General features: G+C 44.0%; 1 protein-coding gene across 3 annotated transcripts in view; it reads right to left on the minus strand.

Annotated features, from left to right (window-relative positions):
• Window positions 1-305: 305 nt before the first annotated feature.
• LOC114049611 (presenilin-2-like) overlaps window positions 306-18,991 on the minus strand; it is a 37,855-nt gene continuing 19,169 nt past the window's right edge. For 2 of the 3 annotated variants that reach the window (XM_027870877.1, XM_027870878.1), the window contains exons 3-11: window positions 16,130-16,359; window positions 14,752-14,893; window positions 11,812-11,879; window positions 9,373-9,593; window positions 8,216-8,314; window positions 5,535-5,612; window positions 4,146-4,265; window positions 2,534-2,652; window positions 306-1,183 (exon numbers count right to left, since the gene is read on the minus strand). In XM_027870877.1, the coding sequence (XP_027726678.1) occupies window positions 1,028-1,183; window positions 2,534-2,652; window positions 4,146-4,265; window positions 5,535-5,612; window positions 8,216-8,314; window positions 9,373-9,593; window positions 11,812-11,879; window positions 14,752-14,893; window positions 16,130-16,359 (1,233 nt within the window). In that variant the 3' untranslated portion in view covers window positions 306-1,027. Of the gene's footprint in view, window positions 1,184-2,533; window positions 2,653-4,140; window positions 4,266-5,534; window positions 5,613-8,215; window positions 8,315-9,372; window positions 9,594-11,811; window positions 11,880-14,751; window positions 14,894-16,129; window positions 16,360-18,991 lie in introns of those variants that run through there. The other variant, XM_027870879.1, reaches the window with a different exon arrangement.

Consider the following 18,991-nt stretch of genomic DNA (forward strand, 5'->3'; position numbering starts at 1 on the left):
CCTGCTTCACCAGCCAGACACGTGACACCAGAAACAGGGAAAGCGTCTGGACCCGAGATTTCATTGTTATAAAGAACTCCTGGCTGTGAAGGAAGTCCTGTTGTCAAGGCAAGCTGGTACCTTTTCTGCACTTAGACACCTTGAGTACTGAGAAATAAATCTCCTTGCTCAGGATCACACAGACATACGTGTCAGAGGTGGGGCCTGAACCCAAGTCCTCTTGGCCCCGGGGCCAGCTCTCTCTCCATTCAGCCACACTAGAGAAGGGTCACAATTACAGTGAGGGAAAGAGCATCCCAAACAAGTCAATCGAAGGAAGTTTATTAGTACTAAGTCCTGATGGCCAATGAGCCACTTCCCAGCAGGTAGTCATCTGAAATGTAACAAGAATTGGACTTCCTTTCCAATAGGTAATAAAAATAACATCATTGATAAAACATTGTGAACATTCCTTCCTGAACAAGGTGCCTTTGCTGATCTTAGTGAGCAGGCCCAGTCCCTTGATCTACTTTCCTGAGAGCACTCTATGGGCTTCCAATATGTCACAATCTTCTTCAGATCACCCTTCCGTGAAATTCCAGACCATCCCCTTCTGCCCAGAGCCACGTTGTGTGACCTCCTTTTTTAGGTCACCTGGGTGAACTCCTGGGTTTCCATCAGGGGGAGTGCAGGTCCTTAAAGGGTAAATGGCTGAACTTAGAAGTATAGATACCTAAATCATGGGAGAGCCAGAAGGGACCTTAGAGATCGCTCAGTCCAACTTCCTCAGTTTACAGATGAGAAAACTGAAGCTCAAGGTCGCATGGCTAGTTAGTGGCAGAACCTGGACTTGAACCCAGATCCTGGGCCTTGTTCTACTCCATTGCATTGATGCTCAATCTCACAAAGTAACTACATAATACTTTTTTGTGTGTTGTCTTCTTTAAAAAAAAAGTTTTTAAAAATATATGGCACTAACGTGTAAAACTATATGACTCCGCAGAATTGGAATTTCCTAATTTCCAGATAATAGCAGCTAAACTTTGCTCTAAATGTACAACTGGTGGGATGCCAGAGTATCCATGAAAGGCCTCACGAGGTTGTCGGTGGAGAAGTAGAAGATGAGACCAAAGGTGATGGAGATGGGCAGGGCAGGCAAGGCCTTCTTGAACACCGCCAGCAGCAGAAGTGTCAAGCACAGACCCTGCGGGAAGGACAGAAGGTGAGGCTGGAGGGGGGCAGGGGAAGCTACAATGCGTGCCTGTGTGTGTGAATGAACGCACACCCCTGGAGAGATTTCAAAGAATGCCTCAGCCCATGGTGAAGCTAAGCCCCCAAAGCATCTAGCACTTGTGGGGTGCATGCCCATCCCCAGGTTCACTGGATTCACTGGATTGTCAACCCTGTGGGGCAAGTGCCGGGAGTGTTATTTTATCCCTCTTTATTATGGGAGGAGAATGAATCACAAAGACATCAAGCTCATACAGCAAGATGAGAATGTGGGTTTCTTGACTCTCTAGTCTAGGGACCTTTCTAGCTAGCATTTAGAGAGCAGTTTAAGAGTTGCAAAATGCTTTACAAATATGGTCTCATTGTATCTTTATGACAAATCTGGGTGGGAGAAGGTAAGTGTTATTATTATCCTCACTTTACAGATGAGAAAACTGAGGCAGAAAGTAGTTACACATCCAGCAAGTGACTGAGGCCAGATTTAAACTTAGGACTTCCTGACTCTAGGTCCAGCGCTCTATCTACTTATACCATAGGACATCCCCTCCCACCCTCCAAGGCAATGAAATGTTAGTATGAGGACACCGTATCTCTAATGCAGTATACATACCTTACAGGAGAATGGCCAATGGTGTCACCAGCTTAAACTATGTGATAATGCTACACATGTGATCTCTGAAAAATCACCCATACAGCAAGGTAATACCTGCAGGGCACTGCAAGTAAGCTCTCTGTGCTTGGTACCATCTTCTTTCTTCTTAAGAAATACTCAAGGACTATCTGAGACCAAGCATTGAGAGGCTGTTGCTGGTATTTCAGCAACTCTTTGCAACACAGCTGGTATGGTACCGTTCAAGTAGATGATTCATAACGGCTTCTGAATGGGAAGGGGGCCACTGAACCCAACCCAGCCATTTGTTAGACACCTGCTATGTATAAGACCCTGGACTTGGAAGCCAGAAGATTTTCGATCTCCCTCCTTGAAGGCCAAGGCTGGACAGCTGCTTGCTGGGCGTGTTATAGTTGGGATTCTTTTTGCATACAGGTCAGACTAGAGGACCACTAAGGCCCCTTTTAATTCTCGAGTTCTGTGATCTCACTTAGGACCTGCCTTTAACATTTACTCCCTGCGTGACCCTGAGTGACTCACAGGACTACTGGGCTTCAGTCTCTTCATCTGTAAAAATGAAGATACTACTACTACTTATTTCACAGGGCTGGGTCAGACAGGCAAGCTATGTCACAGGTAGGTAGGGACAACAGCCAGAAGGGGTCATATGAACTTAAGTGATTGCTCTCCCTGTCATCCCATCTTACTACTTACAATGAGAATGGCAACGAAGCAGGCCAGTGTGGTGTTCCAGTCTCCACTTGCCGTGGCTGCAGCCTTGCCCACAAGAACACTGTAGAAAATGAAATCTCCCAGGCCAAGCTTCACTCCCCCTGTTTGAGGGAAAACAAAACCCACGTCTTGTAAGTCTTGTGGCAACTCCTCATGGAAGGTCAGTGATAAAGGGCGATGGATGAGACTGACTCAGTGTGATGAAAGCTGACTTATCTCAACACTCACTGGACAGCCAGTTCTCTCCGACGATCAGGAACATGGAAAACGGCTCATATCTGAAGTGCTCAGAGAGCCAAAAGCTCACTCTGGCCCATCAACTGTGTCATTGCCCTCCCTCCCCACCAAACACTGAATCACACGTAAGCAACAGCAACAGCTCTGAAACTTGACGATAGCCTCAGAATACCACAATCCAGCCACAATTTTCTGATGGGCAATCCTTCAAAAAATGCCCAGCAGTGAGAGAAGGCAGAGAAACAAAAGGCTAGAAAATCTCACCGCCTGGAAAAATAACTCATTAGGTCTTTGTGGATGGGAAACGGAGCAGCTCAATCTAAGGCTTGTCCTTCAGTAGGCTGGCTGGATCGGGCATGGAAAGAGGCGTTGTTCTGGGCCCAAACTGATGAATGGGATTGGGACTGGATTGGTGATTTTACTGGTACAGGAACTTCCAGGAGAAGAACTCTCTATACTCATGCAGGCCAGCACTTTCTCTGCCAGTAAGTCTAAAGGGGTAAGCCAGGTTACATTAAAAGTAAGTCTGAATTTAAGAATATCTTAAGGAACTGTAATTCATAGCAGAATTACAGTTGCTTTGCTTACATAAAAACTTTCAAGCACATAGAAATTTCCACTGTGAGATCACATGCTGGGTTCAAATTCCAGCTTGCTGCTTCAGGCCTATGTGCCGTTGGACAGGTCTCTAACATTCTCCGGGCCTCAGTTACCTCATCTGTGAACTGAGATTACCGGACCAGATGACTGACAAGATCCCTTCTGGCTCTCAATCTATGATCTCATGGCCTGCTTCAAAAAATCATTAAGGATGATTTGAGTTGAGAACGCCAATTTTTAAAGTGCTTTTCGATTTGTCTGCAAGATTGCGCTTACTACCAGCCACCAGCCTCTGACTCCCAATCACTCTGGTCTCTTAAGAAGCCAAAGGATGAGTTCCCTTGTCTTTCTCTACCCCATCTCCCACAGGCCAATCTCTATTCCAGTGGTGACTGGGCCACACCGTCCCATGAGATTAACATACAATTCAATTCAGTGATTACTGAGCACCTACTATGTGCAGGGGTCTGTGCAAGGCAGTGGGAAAACAAAGATAAAATGAAACAATCCCTGTCCCCGGGGAGCTGGCCACCCATTAGAAGCCAGCACAGCAGGGGCCTCTTAGGAGGCTGCCAATGCAGACTTCCTTTCTAATTTCTAATCTTTCCTTTTTTCCTTTTGGAAGGAAATCACAGTAGCGGGGTGTGGCCACACTCTCTCAAGGGAATTGGTCTCCATCTCCCACCTACCCTTCTTAGCACCCCTCACCCACCAGAAGCAAAGCCTCATGTGGCTAGAGAAAACTAATCCACCTTACTTTCCTCCTCTTCCTCCAGCTCCTCCATTGCACAGGAAGGCACATGGAGTGGGGTACATCTCGGAGAGTCATATGTTTCAGAGTAAGAGTGGTCCCCAGAAGCGTCGCTTGAGTCTTCATCTGTGTTTCCAGGCAGGGAAGAGCAGCAGTGGCGTCCAAAAAAAAAAAAAAAAGAAAAGGATCGAGAGGACACGAGAAGCAGTCAGAAGAATTTTTCATTGCAGAGGAAGAGGCTGACAGCTGGAGAGAAGGAAACTATCCTTCAGGGAAGGGTCCATGGTGGATCAGAACTCGGATTTGAATGGGTCCCTCTCCTCAAGACTGGCACTTCCTTGATGCCATGCCCTTCTCTATCCTCCTCCTGTCCTCCCACCACCCTGGTCAGTTACTTCTCTTTGGCTCAAAGAAAATACTAGTAATAACAAAAATAACTGAAAAGGAAAGGGTCAAAGGGTCGTCTGGGACATCCAAAGGGCGCCGGCAATGGCGGGATGACAACAAAGCCACCCCAGCCTTACCCATGAAAGAAGGAATCTGCTATACTCATTTTACATGTCCCGGAGCTTGCAGGATATTTCACATTTTGATACATATTGGGGTAAATTCTAGGGAGTTATCAGGTCCTAGAATGACACCTCTTCACATCTGAAAATCTCTAGCCTGGACTAATGCTTGTGCTTCAGCAGGATAGAGGGGTCAGGGGTGGAACTAGGAGTCCTGGGACCGTATCAGGGAGTGGACTGGGCCCAGACCTTATTTCATTGGTATTGGGAATTTCCGGGTAAGGACACTCCTACCCACTAGATGTGGGCACCTTTTCTGCAGCTTATTGTCTTGAGAAAGTTCAGAGCACTAAGAGGTTCAGGGACTTGCCCAGGATCCACAACCACTAGTGTCAGAGATGGACTTGAACCGAACACTCTGTCCCCTAACCCATACTGCTTATCCTGCAGCAGTAAGTAACAATGGCCAAGTGCTCACTCAGCTTCCTGCTGCCTCTGGAGTCTCTCCACAGCCACACCAGCTGCCTGACCACCTAAGTGAGGACGACTTGACCTGAGGCCGGCTGCGGAGTCACCACATGGACCACCATAGCCACACTCTTCACTTCGCTCTACTCCTCCCATCCCTGGCTTTCCCGCTCCCCTCGGTTTTGTCTTTCCCTCCTGGAATGCAATCTCCTTGAGAGCAGGAAATAGGCCTGCTTCCTTGTTTTTGAATTCCCAGCACTCAACCCACTGCAGGGCATACAGTGAGCACTCAGCAAACTGTCTAGCGTTCTCTCTCTCTCTCTCTGTCTTGGTCTCTCATGGGCAGAAGGAGGGCCGCCTCTCGCAGCGGCTGTGGGACATCCCCTGGGCCCGTGGGGTCTGCTTCAGAGACACTGACCTTGCTCTTGGTCCTTGGGGACGGCTCCCTTGGTTGGAGTATCCACCTTTGCCATGCCTACAGTCCACACCATGGCAGCTGCAAGAAGAAGACAGGGCATGACCATGGTCATTGTGGCTGCACAGAGTCAGCAAATGGTACTTACCTATTCCTACTGTGCTTAAAGAATGGTTGAGTATTAGAGTACACTGTTTTTAATATGCAAGGTAGCAGAAAAAGCCCTGAATGTGGAGAACAAAGAACAGAGTTTGAGGCCTGGGTCTTGTTACTTGGAGGCTCAAATTTCTTCACTTCTCTGTGGATCAGTTTCCTCATATGTGAAATGGGGGTAATCATGATACTTATTATATTATTTTATTGAAACAATAATATAATATAATTCTTAACAATAACACTGCATTGGCTCTGAGCCTCCTCTCTGATCTCTTCCCTATATATGTGCTTAAAAAGTTTTGTTGCCATAGTTGTTGCTTTTTAAAATGTATTTTATTTTTACGTTTTTGTATTTATTTAGTATTTTATTTTTCCCTAGTTACATGTAAAAACAACAATATTCAGTTTTAAAACTCTGAGTTTCTAATTCTCTCCCTTCCTCTCCCCCCTGCCCTTGACAAGGGATGCAGTTTGATATAGGTTATTCATGTGAAGTCATGCAAAACATGTCCATAATACTCATGCTGTGAAAGAAATCAAAGACAAAAAAATCCTCAAGAAAAATAAAGAAAGCAAAAAAAGTCTGGTTCAATCTGTATTCAGACACTACCAGTTCTTTCTCTGGAGAAGGATAGCATTTTTCATCATAAGTCCTTCAGGGTCGTCTTGGATTGTTATATTGTAAGAATACCTACGTCATTCACAGCGGATCATCTCACAGTATCGCTGTTACTTTGTACACAACACATTTCACTTTGCATCAGCCCATGCAAGACTTTCCAGATTTTTCTGAGAGCATCCTGCTCATCATTTCTTATAGTACAATAGTATTCCATCATAATCACAAAGCACAGCTTGTTTAGTCATTTCCTAATTGATGGGCATCCCCCTCAATTTCTAATTCTTTACCCCCAGAAAAGAGCTGCTACAAATATTTTTGTACGTATGGGTCCTTTTCCTCTTGTTTTTTATCTCTTTTGGGATACAGATCTAGTAGTAGTGTTGCTAGGTCAAAGGGTGTTATAGCCCTTTGGGCACAGTTCCAAATTGCTCTACAGAATGGCTGGATCAGTTCACAACTCCATCAACAATGCATTACTGTCTCATTTTTCCCACTACCCCTTCAACATTTGTCATTTACCTTTTCTGTCCTATTAGACAATCTAATAGGTATAGATAGTACCTCAGAATTGTTTTAATTTGTATTTCTCCAATCAACAGTGAGTTAGAATATTTTTATATGGCTGCAGATAGCTTTGATTACTTCAGCTGAAAACTTATTATATTTTTTGATCATTTATCAATATGGCTCTTAACTAATCAAATGGCTCTTATTTTTATAAATTTGAATCAGTTCTCTATATGTTTGAGAAATGAGGCCTTTATCAGAGAAACTTGCTTCAAAACTTTTTCACAGTTACTATTGCTAACTGTATTTCCCTCATCCTGATCCTTTTACCCTGTGCCATTGTTGCTTTTTAAATAATTCCAGTCAACATCTATGTTCCTATCTTGTTAGGCTCAATTTGGATCATCTGTTTCCATTTTTTTTGGTGTTCTTCACATCTGTCAGTATTTTCTAATTCCATTACATCAATATTGCATCATTTAAATACTCAGAACTCCGCCAAAGGCTGGCCAGGTCTCCCCCTCTATTATTAGTGTGTTGCCTTGACTCTGGCCTAACAACTCTCCTTACAGACTCACAGATCCAAAGTGTTTTAGAGCTAGAACCGACCTCAGACGGGTCCTCTCTCTCCTCCGATCCCTCGTCTGACAGAGGAGGGAACTGAGGCCCAGAGAAGGGAGCTGATTTGGCTTCAGAGTCACAGAACCTGGCTTAAATCCTGACTTGGATGCTTACTGCCTGGGACCTTGCACGAGTCACTGAACCACCTTGGGCTTTGGATTCTTCATCTATAAAACGAGGTAGTTGAGCTAGATGGTCCCCAAGGGCCCTTGTGCTCTTGATCTAAGATAATTTCCTCCCATAAGTCACCATGTAGGGAGGTGTCATGCAAAAACCATACTGGGCTTCTTCTCTACAAGTTCAGCACATGGAAGTTACTGGGTGGCAGATTTCAGCTTAACCTATAAAGGACTCCCTAGCCAAAATGACAGCCAACGACAGAGGGACTTCCTGGTGGGACAGATTACTCCCCATCCCCGCAAGCACAAGCCACAGGGACCTTCCATCACAGAGGCTATGCAAGGAACTTGCGTAGCCTCTGGCCGCTTCTAACTACAAGACTACAATTCCAGTGGAAGAGCATGCTTTCCAACACTCTTCAATGAGCAAAAAAAGGCCAACTCCGCACTGGACGTCAGAGAAAATAGAGACCTACTCCCCTCTCTTTCCCCCACCCTCCCTGACCTTGGAAAGGGGTTCTTTATTATCATTCTGAAAGGAAGGAGAGCCAAGAAGTTGTCATTGGCACTGGCAAAACCAAAAGGGAAAGGGTGTGGAGAGATAACCACACTCACAGGGTTTAAACTGCTCAGCAGGGGCTGAGGCAGGGAGGACTTACATGAATATATGAGGGCAGGAAATATAGGTTCATTTCTTTCCTGAGCAGTTTCTACAAGCATCCTCAAGGGCCCTTTAGGACAGAGCACAGCCACGAGATCTGTGAAAACCAAGACGTCTTTGTCAGGGAAAAGCAGCCATCATTCTCAAGCAGATCCCAGGAACTTGTTTCACTCCTGCTCTTAGAAATGGGTAGCTGGGCTTCCCTCGCCCCTGACCAAGGAGAAGAAATGGAGAATTGGGAGTGCTGGTGTCCTCATTCATCCTTGGTTTTCAGCCCCTATTTGGAGCTTACCCATTGCTGAACAGGTTTCTGCCCTAACCTACGGTGTGTGCCCAAGAACCAGCAACAGGTTGGAATCTAAAGCAGGTCTGAAAGAGCCAATTTTAAGAAAAGATAACAAAGTATTATGTGACTTGTACTTCCTTTTTTTTTTTTTTTTTTTTTTTTTTTTTTTGCGAGGCAACTGGGCTTAAGTGACTTGCCTACGGTCACACAGCTAGTAAGTGTCAAGTGTCTGGTCTGAGACTGGATTTGAACTGAGGTCTTCCTGACTCCAGGGCCGGTGCTCTACCCACAGTGCCACCTAGCTGCCCCCTCTACTATCCTTTTTGAAGGAAAGTCACTTTCGGGTGAAGAATCTCCCTTTTTGGTTTCATAAAATTCAATCCAACATGTACATATTAAATGCCTACAGTATACCAGGAACTGGGCCCACAGTGCCAGTCATAAAGACAGAAATGAAATAGTCCCTGCCCTCAAGGAGCTTACATTCTTCAGGAGGAAGATAATTAAAAGACTAACTGGAGGGGGCTGTGGATAGAGTACCAGCCCTGGAGTCAGGAGGACCTGAGTTCAAATCCGGCCTCAGACATTTGATACTTACTAGTTGTGTGACCCTAGCAAAGTCACTTAACCCCATTGGCTAGCAAAGAACAAAAACCAAAAAAAAAACTAACTGGAATTACTCAATCAATAAGCATTTATTCAGCACCTCATATACCAGACACTGTAGTAAGTCCTAAGTATACAAGTGACAGTCCCTGCCCTCAAGGATCTGACTATCTAGTGGGTAAAGTGGTAGGATTTGACCCTTATTGTCTGGCATGCAAGATAAGCACCCCACATCAGACCACCCCTGCCCATGGCTGTCCTACCATACACAGAGATGGCTCCCAGGATGACCCAGGCTGACCATTCTGGGAGGTACTTGATGAAGACCAAGGCCATGAGAGCACTGATCATGATGAGGTAGGCCTGCTGCAGCACCAAGGGGCCCTTCCAGTGGATACAGATCATTCCCACTGCCCCAAAGTTCCAGATGACCAAGAAAAGGGTTGGGTAGTCCATAGCCACATTGTAAGTCTTAAGCACTTCCCTGAAAAGCAAGACCGGCAGATGAGGGGATGTCATTGGAAACGGGAAAAAAACACTGACTCCACAGTCACTTTCAGCTAATTAGAGGTTCAAATCCTGCCTCAGATGCTTATTCACTATGTGACCCTGGGAAGACACTCACCTTCTCTGAGACTTGACTTCTGTGGCTATAAAAGGAGAGTAAATAACAACATCTTCCCTATAACAAAAACCCTATAGAATTTCTGTAAGGATCAAATGAGATAATCTATGTAAAATGCTTCACGAAGCTTAAAATGCGATGTCAATTACTATTATTATTAATAGCATCCTTTTCCTCCTCTGTGGAATGTTACAGTTACTTCAGTGGCCCCATGAACATTCCCGCCCCCCCCTGGCCCCGCCCCCAACACACACTATGGACTGTTAGAGATATTTCACTGGCCACACACACACTCTCTCATGGAATGTCACCTCCAATCCTAATAGCTAGATGCACTTTCCCCCCAACTCCTACAAATGCCCAGGCAGAAAGAGCAGACTTTTAGAGTTGTAAGGCCTGGCCTTATCTCCCAGCTTCTCCACTTAAAATCTGAATGACCTAAGGCAAGTCTAACTTCCTTGGGCTTCAATTTTCCAGTCTGCAGAATCAGGAAATTGTACTGTGATCTCCAAGGTTGCTAAGATCTCCATGATCTTATATGTTCAAATAAGTTCCCACCCCCACCCCAAAACATATTTCCATGAAGAGGGATCCTGTTCCATTTATTTTAAGTCTACTACTTGATTTATTTTAGAATTTCATTTTAAATTTCCTTTAGACCAGGAGATCTTAACCTTTTTGTGCCATGGACCCCCTTCATGAAATCGGGTGACACCTATGGACGACCCCTTCTCAGAATGATGATTTTAAAAACATAAAGTAAAATACACAGGATTCAAAAGGTCACCAATTGTTTTGGTTATCAAAATATTTTAAAAAACAAGTTCATGGACCCCAGGTTAAGAATCCCTGCTTTAGACACTTCAATTTTACTCATCAGCCCAGCAATAAACGTGAGTACTAGCTACCCATGTCCCCAAAAGCACTGGGAAACTTTCCTTCCTTCCCTGTCTTTCTTAGATTCCTTAAGAATCTGGAATAAGAGGATGTCCCAAAGCAGGCTACAACATCCCAAATCAATCATTTTCTAAATTTGGAATTTATGCTAAAGTTTTTAGGCTAAAGAATAAAACAAATAAGAAGGGTTTTCCATCCAACATCCAACTACTATCTAATTTGGAGTTGGAGGGCCTTGGTCTGAAGCCCTCTCTACGACTTACTATCTAATGCAACCATGGGACAGTCACAACTTCTCTGTGCCTCCGTTTCCTCATCTATAAAATAAGGTTTGATCTAATGGTCTCCCTCTGAGGTCCCTTCCATTTCCCAATACACAATCCCCTAATCAAGTTTATAGTCAAGTGTCAACTTGTTTTTAAATTTGTGGACTGGACCTGGGTTTTCACTGCTTGAGGGGAGAAGCCCCTTGCACCAACACAGGTCGGTACCCGCTCTATAGCTAGTCCTGGAGAACTGCCTGCAGCACTGAGAGCTTGACTTGCTCAGGTCATGCAGCAAGGAGGTGTCGGAGGAAGGACTCAAATCCAAGTCTCCTCGATTCCAAGGCCAGCACTGCATTTACTATGCCATGTTGCCTTTCCCTCCATGGTATTTTTACAGGGGACTGAAAACACAGCCGATCGAGGTAGACCATATTATATTCACAAGGAAATGTGTGGAGAACTTACCTGGGCCCAGCTCAGTGCCTGGCACATAGTAGGTGCTTAATAAACATCTATTGATTGTTCTGGCACCAGTGAGAAGGCAATCCTCGTCCCTCTTGTTCCTATAGTATCCCATTGCTAAATACCTTTTTTGTCCCTCGCTGAAGTGTATTTCAAAGAGCAACAGAGCCTTGGAATCAGAAGAAATGGATCCATGTTCTGGCTCTGACCATGTACCTCTCGAACCCCCAGCTGCATGACTATGGGCAAGCCTCCCAACCTCTCTGTGCCTCAGATTTCTAATTTGTAAAATGGGAAAACTACTGCTACATACACCTGCAGGGTTGTTGTGAGGAAAGACGGATGGCCATCCTCTTCTCTGACCTGTGCTCCCTTTCACGCCCTCCACGTCGGGGAGCAGGGTGGATGAAATGTTGCCTGGAACAATCACAGACCCTGGGGCAGACACTTACCCAAGATAAATGTAGGTGAAGAGGAAGAGCAGCATCAGAGAAGACAGGATCAACCAGCCGTGAATAAACTAGACAACAGAAACACAAGTTTACACAAGGAAAGTTCTTGGTTTGCTCGCTGTTTCAGACAGAACCGCTGGGCTTATCAGCAGTAGCGAGGGTGCTGCTGCTCCAGTCAACACTGGGGCAACAGTGCACGTAGCTGATGTCCGTACTGCCACGATGCCACCTTAGAACAAGATGAATCTGAGCAGTAAAAATGAGGAGCCCCACGACCTGCCCCACAGGCACACACTACTTCTGTTTCCAAAAGTTTTCACGTCAACAAATGGCTTCATTATAGTACCTACAGCGGATACTATATGGCTTCAAAGTTTACAAAGAGATTGGACATCTCCAATCCTATTCCATTCTCTCTAATTCCTTGTGTTTTTACCACCTGCTGTTCGGCCTTTGTGCTCTAAGGACAATGGGACCTTTACATCTGATGGGCAGCTGAAACCTCCGTTTCCATCATTTGCCTCCATTAGAATGTGAGCTCCTTAAGAGCAAGAAACATCTGATTTTTCTTTCTTTTCTTTTTTTAATTTAATTTTTAATTAATTTATTTTGAATTATCAACAATCACTTCCATAAGCTTTTGAGTTTAAAATTTTTCTCCCCCTCCCTCCCCAAGATGGCACCCAATCTGATATAGGCTATACACATACATTCCTATTAAACTTATTTTCACATTAGTGATGTTGTAAGTAAGAATTAGAGCCAAAAGAAGGAACCACCAGAAAGAGGAAACAAAACATAACAGAAGAAAAAAAAACAGCAAATAGTATACTTCAATCTGCATTCAAACTCCATAGTTCTTTCTTCTTTGTGGACAGCATTTTCCATCATGAGGCCTTTGGAGATGTCTTAGATCTCTGTACTGCTGAGAAGGGTTAAATCTATCAATATTTGTCATTACACAATGTGGCTGTTACTGTGTATAATGTTCTCGTGGTTCTGCTCACTTCACTCAGCATCAGACCATACAAGTCTTTCCAGGTTTTTCTGCAGTCTGCCTGTTCATCATTTCTTATAGCACAACAGTATTCCATTACATTTATATACCACAATTTGTTCAGCCATTCCCTAATTGATGGGCATTCTCTCAATTTCCAATTCTTTGCTACCACAGAAAAGAGCTGCTATAAATATTTTTGTACATGTGGGTCCTTTTCCCGTTTATGCGATCTCGCTGGGATACAGCCCTAGAAGTGCTATTGCTTGGTCAAAGGGTATGAACATTTTTATAGCCCTTTAGGCATAGTTTCAAATTACTCTCCAAAATGGTTGGATCATTTCACAACTCTACCAACAATGCATTAGTGTTCCAATTTTCCCACATCTTCTCCAACATTTTTCATTTTCCTGTTTTGTCATGTTGGCCAATCTGATAGGTATGATGTGGTACCTCAGAGTTGTTTTGATTTGCATTTCTCTAATCGATAGTGATTTAGAGCATTTTTTCATATGACTATAGATGGCTTTAATTTCTTCATCTGAGAACTGCCTGTTCATATCCTTTGACCATTTATCAATTGGGGAATGACATGTATTCTTAAAATTTGACTTAATTCTCTATATGTTTTAGAAATGAGGCCCTTATCAGAGAAACTGGTGGTAAAAATTCTTTCCCAATTTCCTACCTTCCTTCTAATCTTGGTTGCATTGGCTTTATTTGTGCAAAAACTTTTCAATTTAATGTAATCAAAGTTATACATTTTGCTTTTCATAATGTTCTCTGTCTCCTGTTTGGTCATGAATTCTTCTGTTCTCCATAAATCTGATAGGTAAACTATTCCTTGCTCTCCCAATTTGCTTACAGTATCAGCCTTTATATCTAAATCATGAACCCATTTTGACTTTATTTTGGTATATGGTGTGAGATTTTGATCTATGCCAAGTTTCTGTCACACTCTTTTCCAGTTTTCCCAGCAGTTTTTGTCGAAGAGTGGGTTCTTATCCCAGAAGCTGGAGTCTTTGGGTTTATCAAATAATAGGTTACTATAGTCACTGACTACTGTGTCTTGCATTATGTGTGATTTTTCTCTCTGTACATGCAGTGCTTAGCACAGTACTTTGCACATAATAAGTACTTAATAAATGTTTCATTCATTAATGCATACATAACTGTGGCTGGACCAGTGGTGGGCACTAGTGTGGAATGGCAGAAAGAATGCTGCATTTGGAGTTAGAGGACCTGGGTTTGAATCCTGTTTCTGTTACAACCTATGCAACTGTCGGCAAGTCTATAGAGCTCTGGGTCTCAGTTTCCTCATTTGTAAACTGCAAACAATTGTTCTGCAATCCTGGGGCATTAAGGTTAAATGACTTGCCCAGGGTCAACGACAGGTGAGACATGAAGGCTGCCTCTGGGTTTGTCACTACACACAAGTGTCCATAGCATAACCCAAAAGTGAGGGAGGCATTCAGCAAGGCGAGAACCCTCACATCAAACTCTCCAAAGCACACAGACAAGAACTGCTTAGGATGGGCAGGTATAGATGGGTTTTGGTGTGTGGAACTCCCAAATTGATGAGATATCAGATTGATGTGGACATATGAGTAAGTATATACAATATTTAATAATACATATACTCTCTAAATATACATATATACAATATATAAAAATGTATATTGTATGTCCCCAAAACACACATACACATAGTGCACATATGAGACACATATACACACTGTATAAACTATATGAGACAAATACATATGTTCACACATACATCACATACATGCAAAACAGGTATGTACAAATCAAGCAGCCTGGAAGGCCACAGTTGGACAAAAAGCAATATTGGCTCCCAGAGCTTCAGTGCTGATTCAGAACAAAGCCACGAGCAAGCCCCCGGCTGACCTCCTGACCGGCAAGGGATCCCCACCACCACTCACCTTGTAGCAGCGATACTTGTACAGCACAACCAGGAATATTGTCATCACAACAATGACACTGATCATGATGAGGGTGTTTAGCACCGAGTTGAGCAAGCGCTGACCGATAGAGGGGGTATCTTCTGTAAAGGGTGTATAGATTCTGAAGGGAAAGAGAAAGAATGACCCATTACCCACATTCTCCCTTTCAAATCTTTCTACATCTAATGTTTTCCCCTCCACCATTTGGACTCTCTCTCTCTCACCCATCTTCTTCCCCTATTTCTCCATGCCCTTGTCTGACCACGTGCCCACCATCTACAGTCAGGCTTTGTCATTTTGCAACTTCAGATTTCAGTCTGTTGGCAGGCTCTAATCTAGCAGGAGAGGGAGAGATGGGATGGCCTTGTCAAAGTCTTCTTGTTAGCTAAGGCTGAAACTCAGACTGAAGTTTCTTTAAATATGTATGTTTTAGAGATAAGAGCACTGTCCTGGGCTCTAATCTCTGCCCTACTGTTACTTTTCTTTGTGACCTTGGGGAAATAATTTAACCTCTGGGCCTCAGTTTCCTCACATGTAAAACAAAGAAACTGGGTTAGATCAGAGGTGTCAGACTGTTGGGAACAGATTAAAATGTAATTAGGAAATATTTAATAAAACAAATACAAATACAATAGAACATAAATAACGTCAATATGCCACCTGCAGGTACAATTTAGTGATCCAGTTTCTATTTTGAGCTGGACACCACTGGGCTAGATGCCTTCTGAGGGCTTTTCCAGTTCTAACAGTTTTTCTCTCGCCACATTGAGGCCTACAAATCTATTCGGTCCATTTATCTTCATTCTGGCCCCCCTCCCCATACTCTACATATTAAGCCTACACAGCCCTAAATCATTCCTTTACTTTTCACTACCCTTAACACTCACTAGCTACGTTAACTTACATTTGTTTGGTAAGCGCTCTCGAATCTTCTCACCCTCCCTGACCACACTGTCACTTATAGAAGGCAGGGGCCGTGCCTTTTGATAGGTTGATTTTTATTTTCCTCGCAGGCCCTGGTATAATGTGCTTGCTGTACCCCTCAGGCAATGAGCAGTAATCAAAGGACCACAGATTTAGAGCTAGAAGAGCCCTTAGAGGACATGGAGTCCAACTCCTTCCTTTTATAAATGAGGAAACTGAGGCTGAGAAAGTGAGTGACATCGTCTAGGGTCACAAAGCCACAGTTAAGTGTATGAAGTAGGATTTGAACTCGGGTCTTCCTGACTCCAAGTCCAGTGGCCCAAAGGTGCCACCTAATTGCCTCAATGAATACTGCGTGTGCGCGCACACCCACCCACCCACCCACACACACATTTCGCTAGCCTGGGTATGCCGTACACAGGGGCGGACTCACAGCTGTCCATTCTTCTCCGTGTAGAAGCGGACAGACTTGATGGTTGCCACGACGACCACCATGCAGAGGGTGACCGGCACAAAGAGCATGATCACATGCTTCGCCCCGTACTTGAGCGTCAGCTCCTCCTCCTCTTCGTCCTCCTCCAGGCTGCTGCTTCTCGATGAGCCCCTGCTGTCGGGGGTACACTGGTCAGCACCGCCATGGTTACCCAGGCTGCCTCGGCGTTTCTGCAGGAGGGCGACAGGCACCGTCAATGGCAGCCTCGGATCCCTCCCCCGGCGGGTGGGCACTGAAGAACGGGGCCCAAGGAGCATGAGGAGAGTCCTTTCTTTTTGTTAAAAACAACAACATGTGTGTTCCCATTCTATCCTCGTGACTGATGGAGAGATGCTGGGAATACAAGGTCCCGCTGTGCATACTGCACGTCAGTTCACAAGTATCACTGACAATGTCCTGCGGGCTGGGGATGGAGAGAAAAGCGGAGAACACGGTCCTTCCTTCAAGGAGCACACATTCTAATGCTGGAGACAACATGTAAACAACAGTGACACAGAAGACGTAGCCAACGAGTGGATGATTTGCTGATTATTAAAAAAGGCACTTGATTAGGCAGAGTAAAAAAACCACCTTAATGACTCTCCTTCAACAAGGTGCCTCCTGTGCTTAAAATCATACAAGATTCCTTGAACTATCTACCAAAAGCAACTTTGTTCGATGACTCTTTGATTATTAATGTCGAGAGGGACATAAAGCACAGAGACCTATGCTGGCCAAACGTGCAGGCCTCTGTCAGGGAGGTGGTCCAGCACAGAGTGCAGATGAAAGAAGGAGTCGTTAGAGATGGTAAAGCTCTCAAGATGTAATCTATTCTGACTCCTCATAGACATTTTTTTAAACTTAATTTTGGGTTCCTGGTCATGTTTCACCAAAGTTCTAGTTAACTGAGGCGTTAACATGGCACAACCAGAGGTCAAGGGGAACCTTTAGCTTGTTCAAATACCACAGAATGTTGGGGCTGGAAGGCAGCTCACCTAGTCCAGGGGTTCTGAACTTGGGGTCTATGAGCAGACAGACCAAGAGGACGGGTGCTTCAAAGCAAGGAAGGTCAATTTGCTTGATGGGCAGATTCCCCAAGGGAAACTGAGCTGCTAGTGGGGATACTGGGATCCCTCCTTCCCCATTTCTCCCGGCTCTAAGACCCTTCCCTCCCCACCCTCACAGCAACAGAATCTTTCTTTGTGAGTTCAGGCAAAACTTATCAGCGGCCCTCAGCTCACAAGGGAAGGAAACTGTGTCTTCTTGATAGACACATTTAGCAACCTTACTCATGGAACTGAAGATGATGTGGTTCCCTCTGGCAGATGGACAACATTAAAGCGACATCAGTGGAAGAGTTCATATTGTTACTCCAGCGTTGTAACGGAAGGAAGGGAGCAAGCACTTACTATGCACTTACTATGTGCTAAGTGTTATTGTCTCCTATGATCCTTGCAACAACCTTGGGAGGTAGGTGTGATAACAATCCTCATTTTACAGATGAAGACAGTGAGGCAGATCCACATCCAAAGAACATACTATGGAGTCTGAATGCTGATCGAAACCCACTATTTGCTATTTTTTTTTCTTCTGTTGAGTTTTGTTTCCTCTTTCTGGTGGTTCCTCCTACTGGTTCTAATTCTTACCTACAACATCACTAATGTGAAAATATGTTTAATAGAAATGTATTATGTATAGCCTATATCAGATTGTGCGCTGTCTTAGGGAAGAAGGTGGGGAGGGAGGGGGAGAAAAATTTAAAACTCAAAAGCTTATGGAAGTGACTGTTGATAAATCAAAAGAAATTCATAAAAAAATCTAAAAAAAAAAGAAAAAGAAAAAGAAAGTGAGGCAGACAGAGCTTAAGTGACTTGCCCAGGGTCACAAAGCTCCTTAGTGTCTGAGGCTGGATTTGAACTCAGGTCTTCCTGACTCTAGGCCTGGCACTGTATCCACTTTGCCACCTATCTGTCCCTGAGGTGCTATTTTTGTCACCATTTTACCCATGAGGAAGTTGAGACTGAGAGAGAAGTTAAATAATGTGCTCAGGATCACACAATATGCACCGTGTATCTACAGAGGTGTCTGTGTGCTGTCTCCCCCACTAGAATGTGAGCTCCTTTAGGATGGGACCATGTAATTACCTCTCTTTGTATCCTCAGGGATGAGCATAGTCCTTGGCTAAAGAACTCTTTTAAAACAAATAACTAGTAATTGCCCCATGCTCGATCTGAAGAGCTACATAACAAAACATTTCATTATTGCAGAGTCTGGTTTCCAACTAGTCTTGGTCAGAGATGGAATCTGAACTCAGGGTTAGTCATGATTCCAAGTTCATTGCTCTATACAATCAATTCATCAACAATGTTTAATAAGTGTCTACTGTGGGCCAGGCACTGTACTATGTGCTGGGGAGCCAAAAGCAAAAGTGAAACTACAGTACAGTGGAAAATAGACTGGCTCTAAAGTCAGAGGAGCTGGGTTCAAATCCCACATCTGATGCTTACGACCTCCATTTCCTTATCTATAAAGTGAGGGGCCTGGACCAGATGGCCTTGTGGCTCTAGGTCTGTGTCTTCAAGAAGCTTATATTTTATAGGGAACAAACAACACATACAAACATAAACAAAGACAAAATATATACCAACTAAAAGCTGTCTCAGTGAATGGAATAATGATGAGAAAAGCAAAAAATATACATGTGTGTATATATATATATATATACACACACACATACACACACATATATATCTATGATTTATGAAAAGTATGAATTAGTCGTTTTAAAATAGCTAAAACACGTGTTAGACGATTTTGTTACCT

This window comes from Vombatus ursinus, unplaced genomic scaffold, assembly GCF_900497805.2.
Source record: "Vombatus ursinus unplaced genomic scaffold, bare-nosed wombat genome assembly UNPS02014798.1, whole genome shotgun sequence".
Lineage (NCBI taxonomy): Eukaryota > Metazoa > Chordata > Mammalia > Diprotodontia > Vombatidae > Vombatus > Vombatus ursinus.